This window comes from Hordeum vulgare, chromosome 7H (assembly GCF_904849725.1).
Source record: "Hordeum vulgare subsp. vulgare chromosome 7H, MorexV3_pseudomolecules_assembly, whole genome shotgun sequence".
NCBI classification, from domain to species: domain Eukaryota; kingdom Viridiplantae; phylum Streptophyta; class Magnoliopsida; order Poales; family Poaceae; genus Hordeum; species Hordeum vulgare.
In genome coordinates, this window is record NC_058524.1 from 53054752 (window position 1) to 53075765 (window position 21014).

General features: G+C 43.5%; 1 protein-coding gene across 1 annotated transcript; it reads left to right on the forward strand.

Annotated features, from left to right (window-relative positions):
* Positions 1–18825: 18825 nt before the first annotated feature.
* On the forward strand, positions 18826–20694 carry LOC123411361 (cytochrome b-c1 complex subunit 8-1, mitochondrial-like). Its single transcript, XM_045104291.1, has 2 exons — positions 18826–19165; positions 20418–20694. Exons 1-2 carry the CDS (start codon positions 18996–18998, stop codon positions 20464–20466), a joined length of 219 nt encoding a protein of 72 aa, XP_044960226.1. The 5' UTR covers positions 18826–18995; the 3' UTR covers positions 20467–20694.
* The last annotated feature ends 320 nt before the right edge of the window (positions 20695–21014 follow it).

Below are 21014 nucleotides of genomic sequence, written 5' to 3' on the forward strand. Positions count from 1 at the left end.
TTCCGTTTGGACTCCGTTTCAAAATCTCCTCTGAAAGGGGTCAAAAACATGGAAAAACAGGAATTGGCACTTGGCACTGAGTTAATAAGTTAGTCCCAAAAAATATATAAAAGGCATGCAAAACATCCAAAGTTTGACAAGATAATGGCATGAAACCATAAAAAATTATATATACGTTGGAGACGTATCAGGTTGCCTCCCAACAAGCGCTATTATTCAAAGCCTTTTAGCTAGGCATTGATAATTCAATTATGCTCACACAAAAGACAAGAATTGAAGCACAACGAGAGCATCATAGAGCATGTGAAAATCACATCTAAGTCTAACATACTTCCTATGCATAGGCATTTTATAGGAAAACAGATTGTCAAGACAACCAATAGTCACCATAAGCAAGGAAGAAGAAAGATACAAGAGCAATCTCAACATAACGAGAGGTGATTTAGTGATATGAAAGTTTCTACCACCATATTTTCCTCTCTTATAATAATTACATGTGGGATCATATTCGAATTCAACTATATAACTATCACATAGGATATTCTTTTCATGATCCACATGCATGCAAAGTTGACGCTCTTCCAAAATAGTGGGATTATGATCAACTAAAGTCATGACTTCTCCATTCCCACTTTCAATATTATTGCAAATATCATAATCATCATGAGGCTTAAATAAATTTTCAAGATCATAAGAAAAATCATCACCCCAATCATGATCATTGAAACAAATAGGGGACATAGCAAAACTAGCATCCCCAAGCTTAGGGTTTTGCATATTTTTAGCATGATTAACACTAATAGGATTTATAGTGAAACCATTGCAATCATGCTTTTCATTCAAGGAGCCCTCGTGAATCACTTCATAAATTTCTTCATCACGATTTTCAGATTCACGCATCTCAAGCAAAACTCCATAAAGATAGTCAAGTGCACTCAACTCACTAACAATTGGATCAACATAATTGGATCTCTTAAAGAGATTAGCAAGTGGATGAGGATAAATATCAATAGATTTTCAGCAAGCGCAGATGCAAGCATATCGTAGGCACATGGCAACACAAGCAAACAGAAAGCAAGCGAAAGAAAGGGCGAACGAAAAAGGCAAATATTTTTGTAAATTTTTGTTTTTCAGAAGTGAGGGAGAGGAAAATGAGAGGCAAAAAAGTAAATGCGAGAGATGAGTTTGCGGCACTTACTTGGATGAGTTCTTGACTTGATCCTCCCCGGCAACGGCGCCAGAAATCCTTCTGCCACGGCGACAGAAATCCCCGGAAACGGCGCCAGAAATCCTTCTGCTGCCTCTTGAGCTTGCGTTGGTTTTTCCCTTGAAGAGGAAAGGGTGATGCAGCACAAGAGCAGTAAGTATTTCCCTCAGTTTGAGAACCAAGGTATCAATCCAGTAGGAGAATCGCGTCAAGTCCAGAGTACCTGCGCAAACACAAAAGAGCTTGCACCCAACGCTATAAAGGGGTTGTCAATCCCTTCAAGATTGATTGCAAAGTGAGATCTGAAGGCGAAAGTGCAACGAAGTAAAAGAGTAAGGCTGAAAATATGGTGTGAAGTAGACCCGGGGGCCATAGTGTTCACTAGAGGCTTCTCTCAAAATAGCAAATATTACGGTGGGTGAACAAATTACTGTCGAGCAATTGATAGAACCGCGCAAAGTCATGACGATATCTAAGGCAATGATCATACATATATGCATCACGTCCGAGACAAGTAGACCTATACTTTCTGCATCTACTACTATTACTTCACACATTGACCGCTATCTAGCATGCAACTAGTGTATTGAGTTCATGACGAATAGAGTAACGCCTTAAGCAAGATGACATGATGTAGGGGGATAAACTCAAACCAATGATGAAAACCCCATCTTTTTACCCTTGATGGAAACAACACGATGCGTGCCTCGCTACCCCTTCTGTCACTGGGTGAGGTCACCGCACGGTATGAACCCAAAACCAAGCACTTCTCCCATTGCAAGAATCATAGATCAAGTTAGCCAAACAAAACCCACAACTCGAAGAGAATTACAAGGATATGAAATCAAGCATATAAGAGATCAAAAGAAACTCAAATAAGATTCATAGATAATCTGATCATAAATCCACAATTCATCGGATCTCGACAAACACACCGCAAAAGAAGATTACATCGGATAGATCTCCATGAAGATCATGGAGAACTTTGTATTGAAGATCCAAGAGAGAGAAGAAGCCATCTAGCTACTAGCTATGGACCCGAAGGTCTATGGTGAACTACTCACGCATCATCGGAGAGGTCATGGTGTTGATGAAGAAGCCCTTGGTATCCGAATCCCCCCTCCGGCAGGGCACCAGAATGTGCCCCAGATGGGATCTTGCGGAGACAAAAGCTTGCAGCGGAGGAAAAGTATTTTCGTGGATCTTTCGCACAGTTTTGGAATTTTTCTGGATTTATAGGCGGAAGAGGTAGGGCAGACGTGCCACACGGGGCCCACAAGCCAGCTAGGCGCGCCCCCCTGGCCGCGCCTAGTGGGCCTGTGGGGTCCCCTGCTGGCCCCTGCCTTGGTTCTCAAGTCTGGCGCGTATCTTTTGTTCTGGAAAAAAATCTTTTCAGAAGTTTTATTCCGTTTGGACACTGTTTAAAGTCCTCCTCTGAAAAGGGTCAAAAATACGGAAAAAACAGGAACTGGCACTTGGCACTGAGTTAATAAGTTAATCCCAAAAAAGATATAAAAGGCATACAAAACATCCAAAGTTTGACAAGATAATAGCATGGAACCATAAAAAAATTATAGATACGTTGGAGATGTATCACTTCTTATCAGCCAAATACTTGGGGCAGTAGCGCTTCTAGTGACCCATCCCCTTGCAATAATAACACTCTGTTTCCGGCTTAGGTCCAGCGTTGGGTTTCTTCGTCGGATTGGCAACAGTCTTGCCGCTCTTCTTGGAGTTACCCTTCTTGCCTTTGCCGTTTCTCTTGAAACCAGTGGTCTTATTGACCATCAACATTTGATGCTCTTTCTGGAGTTCTGACTTTGCGACTTTCAACATCGCAATAACTCGCCGGATGACTTGTTCACCCCTTGCATGTTATAGTTCAACACAAAGCTCTTGTAGCTAGGTGACAGTGATTGAAGAATTCTGTTAGTGATAGCCTTTTGCGGGAGTTCAATCCCTAGCTTAGCTAGACGGTTTGAGTACCCAGACATTTTGAGCACATGTTCACTGACACACGAATTCTCCTCCATCTTGCAAGCATAGAATCGGAGGTCTCATACCTCTCGATCCGGGCGTTCTTCTGAAAGATAAACTTCAACTCTTGAAACATCTCATATGCTCCAAGACGTTCAAAGCGTCGTTGAAGTCCCGATTCCAAGCCATACAAGACTGCACAATTAACTACTGAGTAGTCCTCCTTACATGATTGCCAAGCGTTCAAAACATCTTGGTCAGACGTAGTGGGTGGTTCATCTCCTAGCGCATCATCAAGGACATAATTATTTTTCCCAGCTTGTAGGATGAGCCTAAGATTACGAGCCCAGACTACAAAGTTGCAACCATCATCTTTCAGCTTAGCTTTCTCTAGGAACGTATTGAAATTCAGGGTTGCTACTACGTGAGCCATTGATCTACAACATAAAATATTGCAAAGTGGACTTAGACTATGTTCAAGATAATTAGAGTTTAACTAATAAAATTACTAATAAACTCCCACTCAAATAGACATCCCTCTAGTTACTTGAGTGTGGCATGATCCAATTTCACTAACTCAAATCCGATCATCACGTGAGTTGAGCTTAGTTTCAGTGGTAAACATCTCTATGCTAATCATATCAACTATACGATTCATGCTCGACCTTTCGGTCTCTTGTGTTCTGAGGCCATGTCTGCATATGCTAGGCTCGTCAAGTTTAACCCGTGTGTTCCGCGTGTGCAACTGTTTTGCACCCGTCGTATGTGAACGTTGAATCTATCACACCCGATCATCACGTGGTGTCTCGAAACGACGAACTGTTGCAACGGTGCACAGTCGGGGAGAACACAATTTTATCTTGAAATTAAGTGAGGGATCACCTTATAATTCTACCATCGTTCTAAGCAAGATAAGGTGCATAAAAGGATTAACATCACATGCAATTTATAAGTGGCATGATATGGCCATGATCTTGTGCTTCTTGATCTCCATCACCGAAGCACCGGCATGATCTTCATCATCACCGGCGCCACACCATGATATCCATCATCATGATCTTCATCATTGTGCCGCCATCGAGGTTGTCGTGCTATCTGTGCTATTACTACTAAAGCTACAACCTAGCAATATAGTAAACGGATTTGCAAACACAAACGTTAGTTTAAAGACAACCCTATGGCTCCTGCCAGTTACCGTAGCATCGACATGCAAGTCGATATTAACTATTACAACATCATCATCTCATACACACAATATATCACATCATGTATTTGTCCATATCACATCACAAGCATACCCTGCAAAAACAAGTTAGACGTCCTCTAATTTGTTGTTGCATGTTTTACATGGCTGCTATGGGTATCTAGTATGTTCGCATCTTACTTACGCAAAACCCACAACGGAGATGTGCAAATTGCTAATTAACCTCTCTCCAAGGACCGCCTCGATCAAATCCAATTCAACTAAAGTTGAAGAAACCGACACCCGCCAGTCATCTTTATGCAACGAGTTGCATGTTGGTCGATGAAACCGGTCTCTCGTAAGCGTACGAGTAATATTGGTCCGGGCCACTTCAATCCAACAATACCGCCGAATCGAGAAAAGGCTAAGGAGGGCAGCAAATCGAACATCAACGCCCACAAAAACTTTTGTGTTATACTCGAGATTACATCTACGCATGAACCTAGCTCATGATGCCACTATTGGGGAACGTTGCATGGGAAACAAAAAATTTCCTACGCACACGAAGACCTATCATGGTGATGTTCATCTACGAGAGGGAGATCGGATCCACATACCCTTGTAGATCGCTAAGCGGGAAGCGTTAAGAAACGTGGTTGATGTAGTGTTACAGCTTCGTGATTCAAATCACCGTCGTCCCATGATCCGTCCCACGATCCGTCCCGATCTAGCACCGAACGGACGACACCTCCGCGTTCAGCACACATACAGCTCGATGACGATCTCCACCTTCTTGATCCAGCAAGAGAGACGGGGAAGTAGATGAGTACTCCGTGATGGTGATGATCTATTCCTGCAGGGCTCCGCCCGAGCTGCGCAGAAATCCGATCTAGAGGAAGAACTACGAGGTATAGGTTTGAGTTGCACGTGGCAAAAGTTGTGTCTCAAAAACCCTAAAAACGCTAGTATATTTAGGAGGAGGGGAGGGGCTAGCCTTGGGGCTCAAGGGAGCCCCAAGGGCACCGACCGATTGGAGGAGGAGGACTCCAACTCCAATTCGGTTTGGGGAAGGAGGAGTCCTCCTCTTCCTTCCCACCTCCCTCCTTTTTTTCTTTTCTTTTGGTTTTCTTTCCTAGCGCCATAACTCACTTGGGCTGGCCTCACCAGCCCACTAAGGGTTGGTGCGCCACCCTAGGACTATTGGGCTCACTTCCGGGTGGGTGGGCCCCTCTCGATGAAAACCCAGAACCCATTCGTCACTCCCGGTACACTCTCGGAAATGCCCGAAATTTTTCTTGTGACCAAATGGAACCATCCTATATATCAATGTTCATTTCCAGACCATTCCGGAAACCGTCATGACGTCTGTGATCTCATCCGGGACTCCGAACAACCTTCGGTCACCAACACCTATAACTCAACTATACCGAAACGTCACCGAACCTTAAGTGTGCAGACCCTGCGGGTTCGAGAACTATGCAGACATGACCTGAGACACTCCCAGGTCAATATCCAATAGCGGTACCCGGATGTCCATATTGGATCCTACATATTCCACGAAGATCTTATCGGTTGAACCTCTGTGCCAAGGATTCATATAATCCCGTATAACATTCCCTTTGTCCTTCGGTATGTTACTTGCCCGAGATTTGATCGTGGGTATCACTATTCCTATTTCAATCTCGTTACCGGCAAGTCTCTTTACTCGTTCCGTAATACAAGATCCCGCGACTAACACTTGAGTCACATTGCTTGCAAGGCTTATATGTGATGTTGTATTACCGAGTGGGCCCTGAGATACCTCTCCGACACACGGAGTGACAAATCCCAGTCTTGATCCATGCTAACTCAATGGACACCTTCGGAGATACCTGTAGAGCACCTTTATAGTCACCCAGTAACGTTGTGACGTTTGATACACACAAGGTATTCCTCCGATGTCAGTGAGTTACATGATCTCATGGTCATAGGAATGAATACTTGACACACAGAAAACAATAGCAACAAAATGACACGATCACATGCTACGTTGATAGTTTGGGTCTTGTCCATTACATCATTCTCCTAATGATGTGATCCAGTTATCAAGTGACAACACTTTGCATATGGTCAGAAAACCTTAACCATCCTTGATCAACTAGCTAGTCAACTAGAGGCATACTAGGGACATTGTTTTGTCTATATATCCACTCATGTATCTACGCTTTCATTCAATACAATTATAACATGGATAATAAACGATTATATTGAAACAGGAAATATCATAATAACTATTTTATCATTGCCTCTAGGACATATTTCCAACAGCCTCCACGCGTGCAAATTAATGATTGAAATCGAAGGAAAGATATCCGCGGATGACTTACATGGGATGATAAGGCATGATAATTTTCTCCTTGTCTTTATTGGCGACCATGAAATCGGTGATGTAATTACTCGCGTATTCACGGTGCTTTGGGCTGACTGCAAAGAAGCCCTCGTGCATGAACTACGGGTCAGCGATACAAATATAAGGCATCTACTCAATCCTGATGATGTGGTACATGTGCAAGGCAAAAAGGCGGACAAACGTAAAATCCAGCTTTTTCAAGTGAAACATGTCGAATATGTAATCCAATCGAAGGAAGAACTTTTCCGCGGGGAATGTGTCGGCGTACAACCTTTGATGCGGCACGTTAACCACGTAGAGCGGGTATCCTGGACTTTTCGAGGCGATCAGGATTTTCTCTCTCCGCAGCACATCGTCATGAAGTCTCCTTAGATCGCCGTATATGGCGTCTACCGCTGCCTTAGGTAGGATCGGAACACCGGGGATATGAAATTTTGTTGCATGGGGGATAGGTATACGGTCTTGAACCCGAGGCTGCTGAGGCGGCTGGATCATAGAAGGAGCTTTGTTGCCTTTCCTCGGTCTCTTCCTATGCTTCGTTGCTACTCGAAGTGAGCCTATAATACATTCATCCTCCGGCAATTCAGGCACCAACTCATCACGCTCAAACCCTGAGTACTCATACTGCTGAGCCATCAATCCTCCATCATCAGAGGCACCGGTATTGAGATACTGTAGAGGGTCATCATCATCCTCGTCGATGGCATCATGCATTGCTTCTTCGACGGTGGCGACGTCAGCACCCACTAATGGAACCTCTTCCTCACTTGGCACAACAAGCGAATCTAATTGGGTAGGTGGGGTGTTGGTGTTCATACCTTGCCGAGGCTGCTTGGTCGTGGGTGTGCTCCCGGCCGCCTCCAGACGAAGCAGACTCTTCGGCCACACGACCCAATGCTTGCAATCGCCAAGCCGCCGTGGGGTCTCGTCGTCATCTCCCCTAGTGCTATCGGAGGAGCCAAATTCTCGTGGCCCAGTTTGACACTCGCCACGAAAACCTTGAAGACGTCGGGGGGGATCGGCCGGCTGTGGAACAATTGTTCCTTCGGCTTCATTATCGTCGCCTTCCCCACGTCCACCTTCTGGCCGCTGATGGTGTACAGTATGGTGCACGGGTTTATGTCGGCCTGAAAAGACATGCCTGCGACGTGAGACATCCGAAATGCAATGGAAATGGGAGATTATACATATATTGAAGAGGGCTGGTGTGACAGGTAACGTGAGCGCGTCGAGCTCAGCCAAAGACGAAGCACCACCGAGCACGTCCGAGACGGAGGACGGGCTGCTATAAGCAGGTGCGGGAGCTGGTGCAGGAGTAGGTGCGGGAGCCGATGCGGGACCAGGTGCGGGAGCTGGTGCAAGAGTAGGTGCGGGAGCCGATGCGGGAGCTGGTGCGGGAGCCGGTGCAGTAGCAGGTGCGGGAGCAGGTGCTGGTGCAATGCTAGTCGAGCTGCTCCCCAAGAAGTTGGAAAGGGGAAAGTCTGATGCATCCTCATTTGGATTTTCCTTGGTCCAACTGATGACAACTGGAATCAAGACACTAGCTCAGCTGATTTCTTTTGTGGTAGCTACCGCTGCTTTGACTAGCTCAGCTGATTTCTTATCAACCGCGATCGCAACCTTCTTGTCGATGTTTTTTCATTTAACCTCCGTCTTTCCTTTCTCTCCTCCGTGGTCTCATGGTAGTACTTCTTCCATGTGGCGCCGTCTTCGACGCCGTGCAAGCGTCCATACAACTTCTGAATGTCCACCATGAGTCCTTTTAGTATGTTCAAGGCCCGGTTGAATGGGGCGTCCCACTTGGGCCTCGCCAACGCCTGAGACGGCGAGTCGCTTTCGGCCGCAATCCTGTGTTGCTCTTTCTGCAAAAGGAACGTGGACCGTTTACAAATGTGACTAAAAGTGCAGTCGAATTGATCAGAAACTAAAATTAGGGGGTAAATTAATAATTACGAGCAGTCTCACGAACTCCTTCATGACCGCGTCTGTTCTAAAACCTTGTTGACTCGGTCCCAACGGTACGAGGTGCTGATGATGTCACGCTCCTGCGGGGCGGTGAACTCGCCAAGGGGTCTGGGATGCCCACACTTTCATGTTCCGCGTCCTCCTTGGCCCATATGGACCTCTTACCCGCGTAACCACGGCTTCTGAGGTGGTGGCACCCCATGTTCCTTTCTTGAAGCCCCTTCATGTAATCCAACTTTTCTTTGACAGCTTCATCTACGCAAGCCGCCTTGAATATTTCAAACTGCTCTTCCCTAATTGTTGTATTATCCTTTACAATCTCAGAGTAGGATTCCTTTTTGTCGATGATCCTTGTTTTCACCCTTACTTTCCACGCAGACAACGCGCCGCTAAACTTGCCCATGGCGCGTTTGTTTATCTTCTTCATTGTCGGGTCTTTATCTGGATCAGTATAATTTTTTCATCCCGACCCGGGAACAAGAATACCTAGTGCAGCTTCCTTAGAAGGGAGTGCTTCATATCTGGTATCTTCTTTAGTTTCTCATCGTTGATGGTGGCGGTTATCCATAGGATGCAGCCTATTTGATTGCCATAGCACGTGCATGCTTCCGCAGGTAATTGTGGCTCAAAATTGCCGGAGTCCACCTCCGTGGCCACCAATCTAGCAGTGATTAGCTTGTTTGGGCGTCGTACCCTCTTCGGTTTCGGTTCTATACCGGCTTCGCCAGTCTCGGTGCCGGTCTTGGTTTTAGCGCGAGTCTCGGTGCCGGTCTGGGTCTAAGCGTCAGTCTCGGTGCCGGTCTCGATGTCGGTCTCAGTCTAGGATGTGACAGGTGGGCCCTCCAACAACCATTGCTCGCCGAGAAGGTTCAAATAAGAGTGTGTCGCCTCGTAGGCGTTGCAATCACGAGAACCCTATCCTTTATCGTTTCTAACCATGTTTCCTACGATTAAAGCTAGTCAATTAATTCTAGACCTAATAAAATGAATAATGGCATAAAAAAGGCCTATGTTTTGCATGAGCGTTGATTCATTCCCGGTGCGGCAAATCCCGGGCACTCGATATGTCCTAGTTTGTAGCACAAGTCATGCCGAAATTCAAGGAAAATTTTGGCATGACCTTTGCTAAAAAGTGGATAAATTGAGCACCTAAAATTTGCCAAAACGGAAATGAATCAACATTCCGGCAAAACATAGGCCACTCGGCTTCATTTCTTGAAACAACAAAAGGCCACTTGGGCACAATCGAACCACTTCAATGTTGCATATAACAGGACCTCTTAAGAACATGTACATGAGCAACTACAACAGTAGATAAACATGAGCAAACACTATTGAGGAATTTGCATATAACATGACCACTTCAAATTTGCATCTCCTAGTGTTTGACACTTCAAGAAAATCTACACAAATCTCATGCTCTCTCAAACTCAATTCAAAAACCAAATATAGATGGATGAACCCTAGAAACCTAGAACCCTTACATATATTTAGTTAAGTACTTAAGCATATACAAATTTGGTATAAGCTTGGCCGTGTGGTTCAAGCAATTTAGTTTGTGTTAATCACTAAGCCAATGATAGTACTCGCACAAAGGAAAGGATATTGGTCGGACCACATACACACATGTCCAATCGCAACAACATATTTTCCTCTAATTCAACTTGGTCACTTGCATGCATCTACTTTAATCAAATATATGACATATAACTCATCATCATATTACTCATTTAATAACATACACACATGTCCAAATTGACCTAATTCAATATCGGATTATCTTTTGGTTAGTCGAGGCTTTCCTTAAACAACTCTCATATCTCATGGTGTATATATGTTGGTGGACACTCTCTCACACTAATAGTTCGACCGTCGGTGATGGGGTCTTCGTCTCTCTTCTCCTTGCGCATTATACCAAGGTATATATCAAAAGAAGAGAAGAAGGAGGCAGCACCCCCCACGACAACAGTCTGAATTCCTCGATCAATAACGCACATGAAAGTCATACAAGGAGCAACGAAAAACCCAAAGATAACCGGTATTATCACTAATACATCTCGAATATTATCATATAATATGACTAATACAAATCCAGTTGATGTCTCACGGCGCACGCTGTGGCAACCCAACCATAAGGAACCATCACCGGATCATAGCTCGGGTGATATCCCTGAAGAACCTGCCAGGTATTGGAGAACCTGGCATCCAACGCAGCCATGTAGCGACGGACGTGCTCGTCCTCCTCCCTAACACGGTGATGTACCACCTCCGTGGGGGGCGGCTCCCTCGGAACCGATAGTGGCCCACGTGACCACCACCAAAGAAGCTTCGGGTCGACAACGAGACCCGGATTCCTCACCAAGATGCGCGCCCCAGAATGTAGCACCTCCCAATGCCAGCCCGACGGAGCCTAGTCTTGGACATGGCGCCTATCAATCAGGCTCTCCCGACCACTCGACGACGAAGATGCGGGCCGGGCATTGTCGACATTGAGACAAATTCCTATGATAAAATTTTATTATTGTTTAATGTTTTACTTTCTAGTTATCATTTGTACAACAATCATCTCATTTGAATATAGCTAGCGCCCACTACCTTTTTTTTCAACATGCAAGTATGACACCAAATATACAATAATAAAACACAATATATATATTTTGCAAATATTTCCGCAACAATGTTCGCGACATCAACTAGTCCCTATCAAGAACCCTAGGCGTGGGGATGTCTCACCAGAGGCTAGGGTCGGTGTCGGTGTCGGGTCATCGGGATCGAGGCCGGAGTTGGGGTCGGGGTCGAGGTCGTCGGGGTCCGGGCCATGGGCGAGGTTGCCGGTGAGGACCTGCGGCGGCGACGGCGCAGAGTGGAGAGGAGAGAGTGAGGAGGGGGAAATGTAGGAGTGAGGGTCAGGGTGATGACACAGAGTGGAGACAGAGAGAGTGAGGAGGGGGAGAGGGAGGGAGTGAGGGGAGGGGCGACAACACAGAGTGGGGAGGGAGGGAGTGAGGGGCGGTGGCGGTGCATAGTGTGTAGAGAGAGAGAGGGAGAGAGTGAGAGAGAGGGGTGTGCGGGGGCGACGAAGACGATAAGTGCACGCCCCGCTTAGCAGTAGCGCGGGTCGGAAAACCGCGCTACTACTATTCTGTTAGCAGTAGCACCGGTATCTAGGGTGCGCTACTAATAAATCTAGCCTGTCGGAAATGTTGGGGCAATATTAGTAGTAGCGTGTTTCCTAAAACAACGCTACTACTAAGTATTTAGCAGTAGCGACTCTAGTACACGCGCGCTACTCATATGTAGCAGTAGCGCTCTCTTATCCAGCGCTACTGCTAATGTTCTGTGTATAAGGTTTTCCCTAGTAGTGTATGAAGGTACCATATGGCTTCTCATAGATTATAAATGGAATAATAAATATGGCAGAGAAAATATTCCAAAATCTAAAGTCTCATGACTACCACGTGATTATGACGCAATTACTTCCGGTTGCATTAAGGGGGATTCTATCGGAAAATGTTCGAGTTCCCATTGTGAAGCTATGTGCATTCCTCAATGCAATTTCTTAGAAGGTAATTGATCCAGAAATCCTACCAAGGTTACATAATGATTTGGTATAATGTCTTGTCAGTTTTGAGTTGCTGTTCCCACCATCGTTCTTCAATATTATGACGCACGTTCTAGTTCACCTAGTCAAAGAGATTACCATTCTGGGTCCTGTATTTCTACACAATATGTTCCCCTTTGGGAGATTCATGGGAGTCTTAAAGAAATATGTTCATAATTGTGCTAGGCAAGAAGGAAACATCTCCAAGGTCTATGGAACAGAGGAGGTTATTGAGTTTTGTGTTGACTTTATTCCTGACCTTAAGCTGATTGGTGTTCCTCAATCGCGGCATGAGGGGAGACTAAGTGGAAAAGACACGCTAGGAAAGAAAGTAGTAATAAGTATGGACGAGCATTCTTTCACTCAAGCACACTACACAGTTCTATAAAATTCCACCTTGGTGGCTTCGTATATTGAGGAACACATGCATATTGTACGCTCCAAGAACCCGGAGCATTCTGACTCCTGGATTAAACGTACACACATGGCGACTTTCGGTGGTTGGTTGCAAACACATCTCATGAATAACACCACTATTGGAGATGAGCTGTACTTGTTGGCCATGTCACTATCTTCGACTATACTGACTTTCCAAGGGTATCAGATAAATGGGAATACATTTTACACGATCGCCCAAGATAAAAAGAGCACCAACTAAAATAGTGGTGTACACTTTGATGCAACATACAACAATGGGAAAAAAGACACATAATATGGTTACATAGAGGAGATATGGGAACTTGAATATGGACATTCTTTTCAGGTCCCTTTGTTTCGGTACAAATGTGTCAATCTGACAGGAGGCGGGGTAAAGGTAGACCCGCATTAGGGAATGACAACAATGTATCTCAACAATCTTGGGTACACGGACAAACCATTCGTCCTAGCCAATGATGTGGCTGAGGTTTTCTATGTGAAGGACATGTCTACCAAACCGAGAAAAATAAAAGATAAGGAAGCGATTACATCATACGATGAGCCAAAGCGCCACATAGTTCTTTCAGGGAAAATAAACATCGTGGGAGTGGACAACAAGGCAGACATCTCAGAAGATTATAATAAGTTTGATGAAATTCCTTCCTTCAAAGTGGACGCTGACCCAAGCATCCTATTAAATGATGAAAATTCTCCATGGTTATGACGCAATCATAAGCAAGGGACATATGCGAAGAAAAAGTCTTATACCCCAAGATCCCAATCTAAGATGTGACCGGCTTCACCGTCATCACTTTCTCTCTAGTGACTTTCCGGACTTATAGCTCGAAAGTCCCACTTCACACAAATCGTAGGGAATCATTGTAATAGTTAGACTATACATGTGTTTTGGGTTTCCCTAGGGGTTACCCTAACACAAGCAAGCAAAAACTTTCACTTCCCTACCCCTTCCGACGCCGGAATCTTGGTAAGAGCTAGGGCATTTTGGCATTTGAAAGGTCATTTTTGAACAATTATTTATTAAGTTATGAATTTTCAAAATTAGGAATTATTCCTATTCTTTTAGTATTTTAATTATACAAAGGAGTTAATCAATGCAATTATGTGCAAACAAAATATGAATGTGTAGATTATGTTAAGACAAACAATTTGACATCTTATTTGCTCCATTTGGCTTAAGAGAACCGAAGATATGAATTTTTAACGTTTTAAATACTGTCTTCAATTGCAGTATTTAATTATGCAACTTCCTCTCAAAATGATACTAGTTGATAGAAATCTTCGAGATGAATCCACAGAAATTTGAAACAACTCATTTGGTTTAGTTTTCAAATTGTTATGCATTTTACAAGAATTAATTTCAATCTGTAAGATTGAATCTCTCAAATAATTAGTTAAAAATGAAAATTAAAACTCCTCATGTTGACTAACATAAACATAATATAATTTGGCAAAAGAATAACAAGAAAACAGAAACCAAAATAATTAAAACAAAGGGAAAAGGTATAAAACTAAAAGAGTTGAACATAATCTGTTTTTGAATAAAACACCTATTTAAAATATCATAAATATTTCCAAATTGAACATACTCATAGTACACACTAATATTAAACGACAGGAAAATGAATCACTCAAAAATCATTTTTTAAACTAAAGTTATTCACAAACTAGTGATTCACACAATTTTTAAAGAATTCAAATTTAAACTATTCAAATTGGAAAACTACTCGCACTTATAGAAATTTTATAATTTTTGTGACCTAAACCAAAAAAGATTCACTCAAAATCTCTAAATATTTTAAGAGTTATTCAAAATCTAAAAACAGAAATTGTTCTGTTTAGAAACACAAAACAGGTCAACACGAGGGCGCTTGGCCCATTAGCAATGACGTGTAGTCCCGGTTGCAACCTCGAGCTAGGACTAATGATTCCTTCTCCCGCGCGGAATTTAGGCCGTCGAAAAGAAGGACCTTTAGTCCCGGTTCGTGGCCGGAGCCGGGACTAAAGGCCCTTTAGTCTCGATGGGTGGCTCGAACCGGGAATAAAGGTCTGTTCTCCCGGTGCTAGCCATCGTCTGGGAGAAGAATCAGATCGACGCCGCGAGGCTGCCCGCACCATCGCTTGCGTCTTCATCAACCTCTTCCCTGTCGGCAACTCTTCGACAAATTCGCTGCCGTCAGCTTCCCTCCGGCCTCCCCGAGCTCCTCATCTGCATCGCTGTGAGGCCACCTAACTTCCCATCTGTCCCCGCTCCCAATCTGTAGTCGTAGCATCGCCGTCGTGCTTGTTGTGCTCTGGCCGAGGCTCACCATCATGATGGATCTCGTCGCTGTGGCTACCACTTGCATAGCTCATCACCGGTTGCAAGTCCTACCATGGGCCGTACCCCTCCCCAACGTTCACCGAACGCGCTGCTGCCTGCCGTCGCTACTCCGCCCGGCTCCAAACACCCTAGTACTTTCCAGCGTCGCCACTAGACGCGCGCCATCATGTGGATCAAAAGCGAAGATGTGATGATCATTGTATTGAAAATCAAGAGAGCGACAGATTGCCATCTAGGTACTGCCTATGGACCCATAGGTCTGTGGTGGACTACTCAGACATCATCGTGAGGGAAGCAAGGTTGATGAAGAGGCCCTCCATGATTGATCCCCCTCTAACAGGGTGCCGGAATGGAGCTCCACATGGTCTTCCATCGGAACAGAGACTTGCGGCAGCGTAAGAAGTGTTTCAGGACTGTTTCTGGGGTTTTTAGGGTATCTGAGAATTTATAAGCCAAAGAACAAAGTCAGGAGGTCCTCGAGGGGCCCACAAGCCCCGCCAGGCCATGCCGGGTTGGCTTGTGGGGCCCTCTTGTGGCCCCAGCCTTCCTCTGATGCTTGTTGCTCTTCTTTTGGTCCAGAAAAAATCTCCACAAAGTTTCAAGTCAATTGGACTTCGTTTGGTTTGGAAAACCTGAAAAGTGAAAAACATGCAGAAACACAACAACTGACACTGGGCACTGGGTCAATAGGTTAGTTCTGAAAAACAATATGAATTGCTAAATAAATACCCCAAAAGTATTCTAGAATGATAATATATCAACATGGAACAGTAAAAAATTATAGATACGTTGGAGACATATCAGAAAGCTACAAAGAAGAAAGCCAAAGGCGAGTCTCCAGCCAAAAAGAAGTTAGCTTACGATATGAGTGATGAGGAAACAAAAACGGTCGTGGATTCCGAAGTGAAGTCCCATTTTGCACCGAAACCATCCCCGCCACCAAAGCAGATAATACCTAAGAAAACCATAGAGCACTTTCTGACATTTCTTGAGCGACCCCCGACACATGTGGAAAGTAGGCCATCATACTATGACTGTTGTATTAGGAAGTCATAAAATGAACAAATGCAACACACGATAAGTAGTAATAAAAGCAGGATAACAGTTCCCCAGCTCGGAGAACAGGCAATGCAATCGATCCCCCCGCTCAAGGTGATTACCGATAAGGTAACCGACACTGCTAGAAACATCAGTAGCAGTGTTGATCAACTCCTAGGCAACGAGGAAGTCTCCGTGGCTGAAGTAGCATGTCAATACGCGCCTGGGAAATCTCTGGTCAGACCTGAGTAGGTCCTGAATCTATCAACACACATGCGAAGATTGCATGGGTGGTACATGCAGGAACTTGCCAGCGGGCGAGTCATGCTCATGGTGAAAGTCAAGAAAGAGCATTACTTCTGTGAAAATGAGCAATGCATTGAGTTTGACGAATTGTTTTATTTATACAATCACTCACTCGACAAATCTATCGTCAGTTGCTATTGTGTGTAAGTGATTTCTCTGTGTAATTTAAGTCTCTAGCTCACCTCATTCGTTAACTGTAATTATCCTCACTATATTATTTTGTATGCTATTATGCAGAATGAAGATTCTCCAATGCAAAAGAGAGAAAATCTATGACATTGGGTTCGTTGACCCATATATAATTAATGAAAAAATTGATACAAGACCATATCAAAGACTCAGAGGATAACTTGCTCAGGTTTTTAAAGGCACAAAATACCAAGACAAAAATACTATTTCCTTACAAGTTTAAGTGAGTGTTACTGTTTTGTACTATAAATTATATTTTGCTTACACGATGTTAAGTATAATGGATAAGTTATGCATGTCTGCTTATATAAACGTGCGCATGTACCACTAGATCCCGCTAATCATTAAAGTTGATGCTGAAACCGTTGATGCCCTCGACTCACTAGGTAAAGCCCCTGAAGAATACACGAGCATGGTTTTCATGGTCGACGGGTAATTTCAATCATTATCGTACTATATCAGCCTCTTTGGTTAATATCTTGATATCAAGTAATTAATAACTCCTGTATTCATTTTCCTTGCCGGGGAGGGTTTGGAAACGGTTCATCAAAGATGTTGTCGGTGAATGGAAACCGGAGCTGCGTTGGGGACGAGTCAAGGTAATTAAGTAGTACTAGCAAGGTATGCACATATCTTTAATTCTAGTTTCAATATCATTGTAATGCTTGATTATTATCTGAATGAATCCTATTTCTCGCAAAGTGCATGAGGCAGAAACAGGGGACTAATTTATGCGCATACTACGTTTGCTGAAACATTTGCATGGAGACCGAATGACGTAGAGATGTAAGACAACTTCAGATACATAAACACCATTCATAATTTTATTTATATATATATGTATATATCTTGGATGAACAACCATACAAGTAGTCATTGTTTTTTTTTTTACAAAATTTGTATTTCCTCTCATTTTCTTGTAGGGTAGTCATATTTCTCTTCAAAAGAATGCTTAGTACGTCAATAATCCTCAAATCCATGCATGCAATTATACTTGCATACAGTTATACGCTCTTTATAGAAAAATATGTGTGTTTTGAGTCATAATTTTGTAAAATATCATATGTCATTTTCAAATTCAGATCAACTTTGATTTTTACGGTATATACCGGAACCCTACCGAAATAATTTGGTAATTTGGTATATACCAAAACAAAACCGTATTTATATTTCATATTGTGTGTACCAAATTATTAATACCATACAAACCGAAAAGCAGATAAACCAAACCATGTAAATCGAATAAACCGGAGCGTCGAGCTCGACATCAAGTTCATGTTCTCTTTGAGTTATGACCCACAAACCGATGGCCAAACCGACGTGACGAACCAAACACTCTCCATCTTTTTCGACTTCTTATCAGGAAGAACATCAAGAAATGGGAGTAATGCCTACCCGTCATTGAGTAAGCCTACAATTGCCCAAGACACATTGCACATTTTCTTCAGACGAGTAACATTTTTGGTATACATATTTAACCTTTTTCAAATACATGATTACATTTTTATAAACTTGTAATTTTCTTCTTCTATTTTTCATATATATATTTTACATTATTTGCATACATCATAAATATTCATTTTTTTAGGAATTTAAAATTTTCAAAATACATGATTAACATTTATGAAGACATATATTTTTAATGTCTATATTTTCCCATACACATTGTATATTATTCGTATATACATCAGAAACATTTTTTTGTACACATTTAATATTTCTTAAATACTTGATTAACAATTTAAAATGTTTATCTAAAGTTTTTTTTGTGGAAGATACATTTCGAATATTTGGTACACAAAAGTGAAAAAGAAAGCAAAAAAGAACAAAATGTGAAAAGGTGGGAAAGAAAAAACTATGCTCTGGCCTCCCGCCACATCTTGTCATACTTTGCCACAACTTACCTTAGGCAAGTTTGATCAAGTTAGATGGGTGTTTGGTTATAGCCACACCTAAGATAAACATTTCTTTAATGAGTACTAAATCCCACATGTCATAGACACAAAAAATATGACAAGATTTTCTTAGGCAAGCCAATGTGTGACTAACAATTTAAACAACTTAAATAAGACGAGTGTGACAAGTATGATAAAAATAATATGATATAAGATATGACAGCCCCGTACACAATTCACAATCCAAACAGCCCCGTACACCGATATTGCCTGCGTCCAACCAACCAAAATGCCGCGCCCGAATTCTGCGAGTGTGCTTGTGGCCCAGCCGCAGCCGTCCTATTTACCGAATCCCTAAGCCTTGGAACGAACGAGAACGACCAAGAAGCCACCCACCCACCCCCATCGTCCCGAGGTTGATCGGAGCCGGAGGAGAGCGACCACACCGGGGAAGAAGGAGAAGCGGCGAGGCGAGGCGAGGAGAAAGATGGGGAAGATGCCGGTGCGGATGAAGGCTGTGGTGTACGCGCTGTCGCCGTTCCAGCAGCAGGTGATGCCGGGCCTGTGGAAGGACATCACCACCAAGATCCACCACAAGGTCTCCGAGAACTGGATCTCCGCCACGCTCCTCATCACCCCCGTCGTCGGCACCTACCAGTACGTCCCTCCCTCCTCCCACTCCGCTCCCGCGAACGCATCCCTGCGGACGCGTCTGGTCGGGCGGCGGATCTAGGGTTGCGTTGGTCGCCTGTGGCTCTCGGCTGGCTGGGAGATCCGATTGGGGGCCCGATCGATTATCCGATTTCGTTATAGCCGTCGCGCAGATTCGATGTGGCATGTGCATGTTTACCCTTTAGAAGCCATCTGATGTATCTTGTTTGCGTGACGTTGACCGGATGAGCTATGGATGGTTTGCGGGAATTGGGGATTGAGATGGCAGGGGAGATTTAGTCCTAGTTAATTCGATGCAATTGGTTTGTGCAGGTAGGCTTGTTTCTTCTTTGATGAGGAATGGGGTTTGAAATGATAGCGGAAATTCGTGCCTAGTTGATTCAATGCAATAGGTGGGGATTAAATTCACATGGAAAAGTTACTGGTTGACTGCAATTAGTTTGTACACCGGGGAGAAACATCTGACGCCCCGTATCCTTCGCCGTGATATAGTGTATCAAACTCTTTGGTCTGCACATACTACTTATTTTGTTGGTTAATGCACATATGATTCATACGTTCAGAAAATGGGATGCTGTATGGGATTTGGTTAACTTGATTGGTGTTGTGGAACCGATTGTCAAAGCCCTCTCGGACAGGCTTTGTGATTATTCTTCAGAGTTCACGGGGAATCCTCCAACCTTTAGTTGTAGCATCTTGTATCGATAATCACGTCAGCCTAATGTTTTTGCATGCCTTTCGTGATTTGAATCTAAAAACCTTTGTGCAAGTGGATCTTGAGCTTTTATGGAGCCATTACATTTCATCAATTTCAAGTTAACACGTGAGACTGAGTATCAAATTGCTCTTGCTTTAGAGGTTGCCTCCTATAGTGCATTCAGTTTGGGTTCGATGCTTTGGTCTGAACTCACAACCACAAGTATTGTGATTGTCCTCCTGATGTGTACATGCTACTTCTCATAGCACCAAGAAATACTCACAAGGGATTGTGACTTGTGTCAACACATACCTTCATTTGTTTGGAGTCTTAAACCTCCTGATTAATTCCAGCAGCACATTTGATAGTCCCTTTAAGTTGAGTAGCGCTTCACAAATGTTGTAGTGTAAGCACTATATTTTGTAACCAAGGGTCTTGCATGCTTTTAAAATTTGAATTCCCTTCACTTCTAGTTGAGTAGCAAAAGGAGTTACACTTGCCAAACATTTGACATTCTCAATTTATTTTGATGCCATGTAGATATGCGATGTACTACAAGGAGCAGGAGAAGCTGTCCCATAGATACTGAATGCGAAGAGCTTTGTCGTATGCTGCCCCTGTTGGAATTTTCATGTCCTATAATCCACCAAGAGTGATTTAACATTTTTGGAATCACTTGTAGTAGCTGTACTCTTTTCCTCTTTCCATGCATATGCAGTGATGCAGTAAGTGTTGACTTGCAAACTTATTTTGAGGCCTCAAATGCTGACGTTATCCATCACTGGAGTGTGATTGTAAATAAAGCAAGGTAACTACATATTGGCTGTTGCCTCGTTGGTGCTATGCTCTTCGTGGTGGTCGTTGGTGTGCTTGTCAATTGCAATTGATGTTTACATCTTCAACCATGATTGCATTGCTGTCTCCACACAAGTGGAATATATACGCCCAGCAATTTTGCTTCTCAAGTTTGGAGCCCTCATCTAATTTTGTTTGTCTGCCAATACTGTTCTTTCCATTTGATCCTTGATTCCTTCACCAGTTGAAGCATTACCTATGAAAGCCTTGTTTCGATTCAACTGCTCAGCTGACTCCATTTTAAGTTTGGGGTACATAGGCATCACACACAGGCCACACATT

Bases quoted from the DNA above. Each gene is read 5' to 3' on its own strand.
- LOC123411361 (XM_045104291.1), top strand. From the start codon at position 18,996: ATGGGGAAGATGCCGGTGCGGATGAAGGCTGTGGTGTACGCGCTGTCG. The intron at 19,166-20,417 runs GTACGTCCCTCC...GATGCCATGTAG, and splicing joins CCCGTCGTCGGCACCTACCA to ATATGCGATGTACTACAAGG.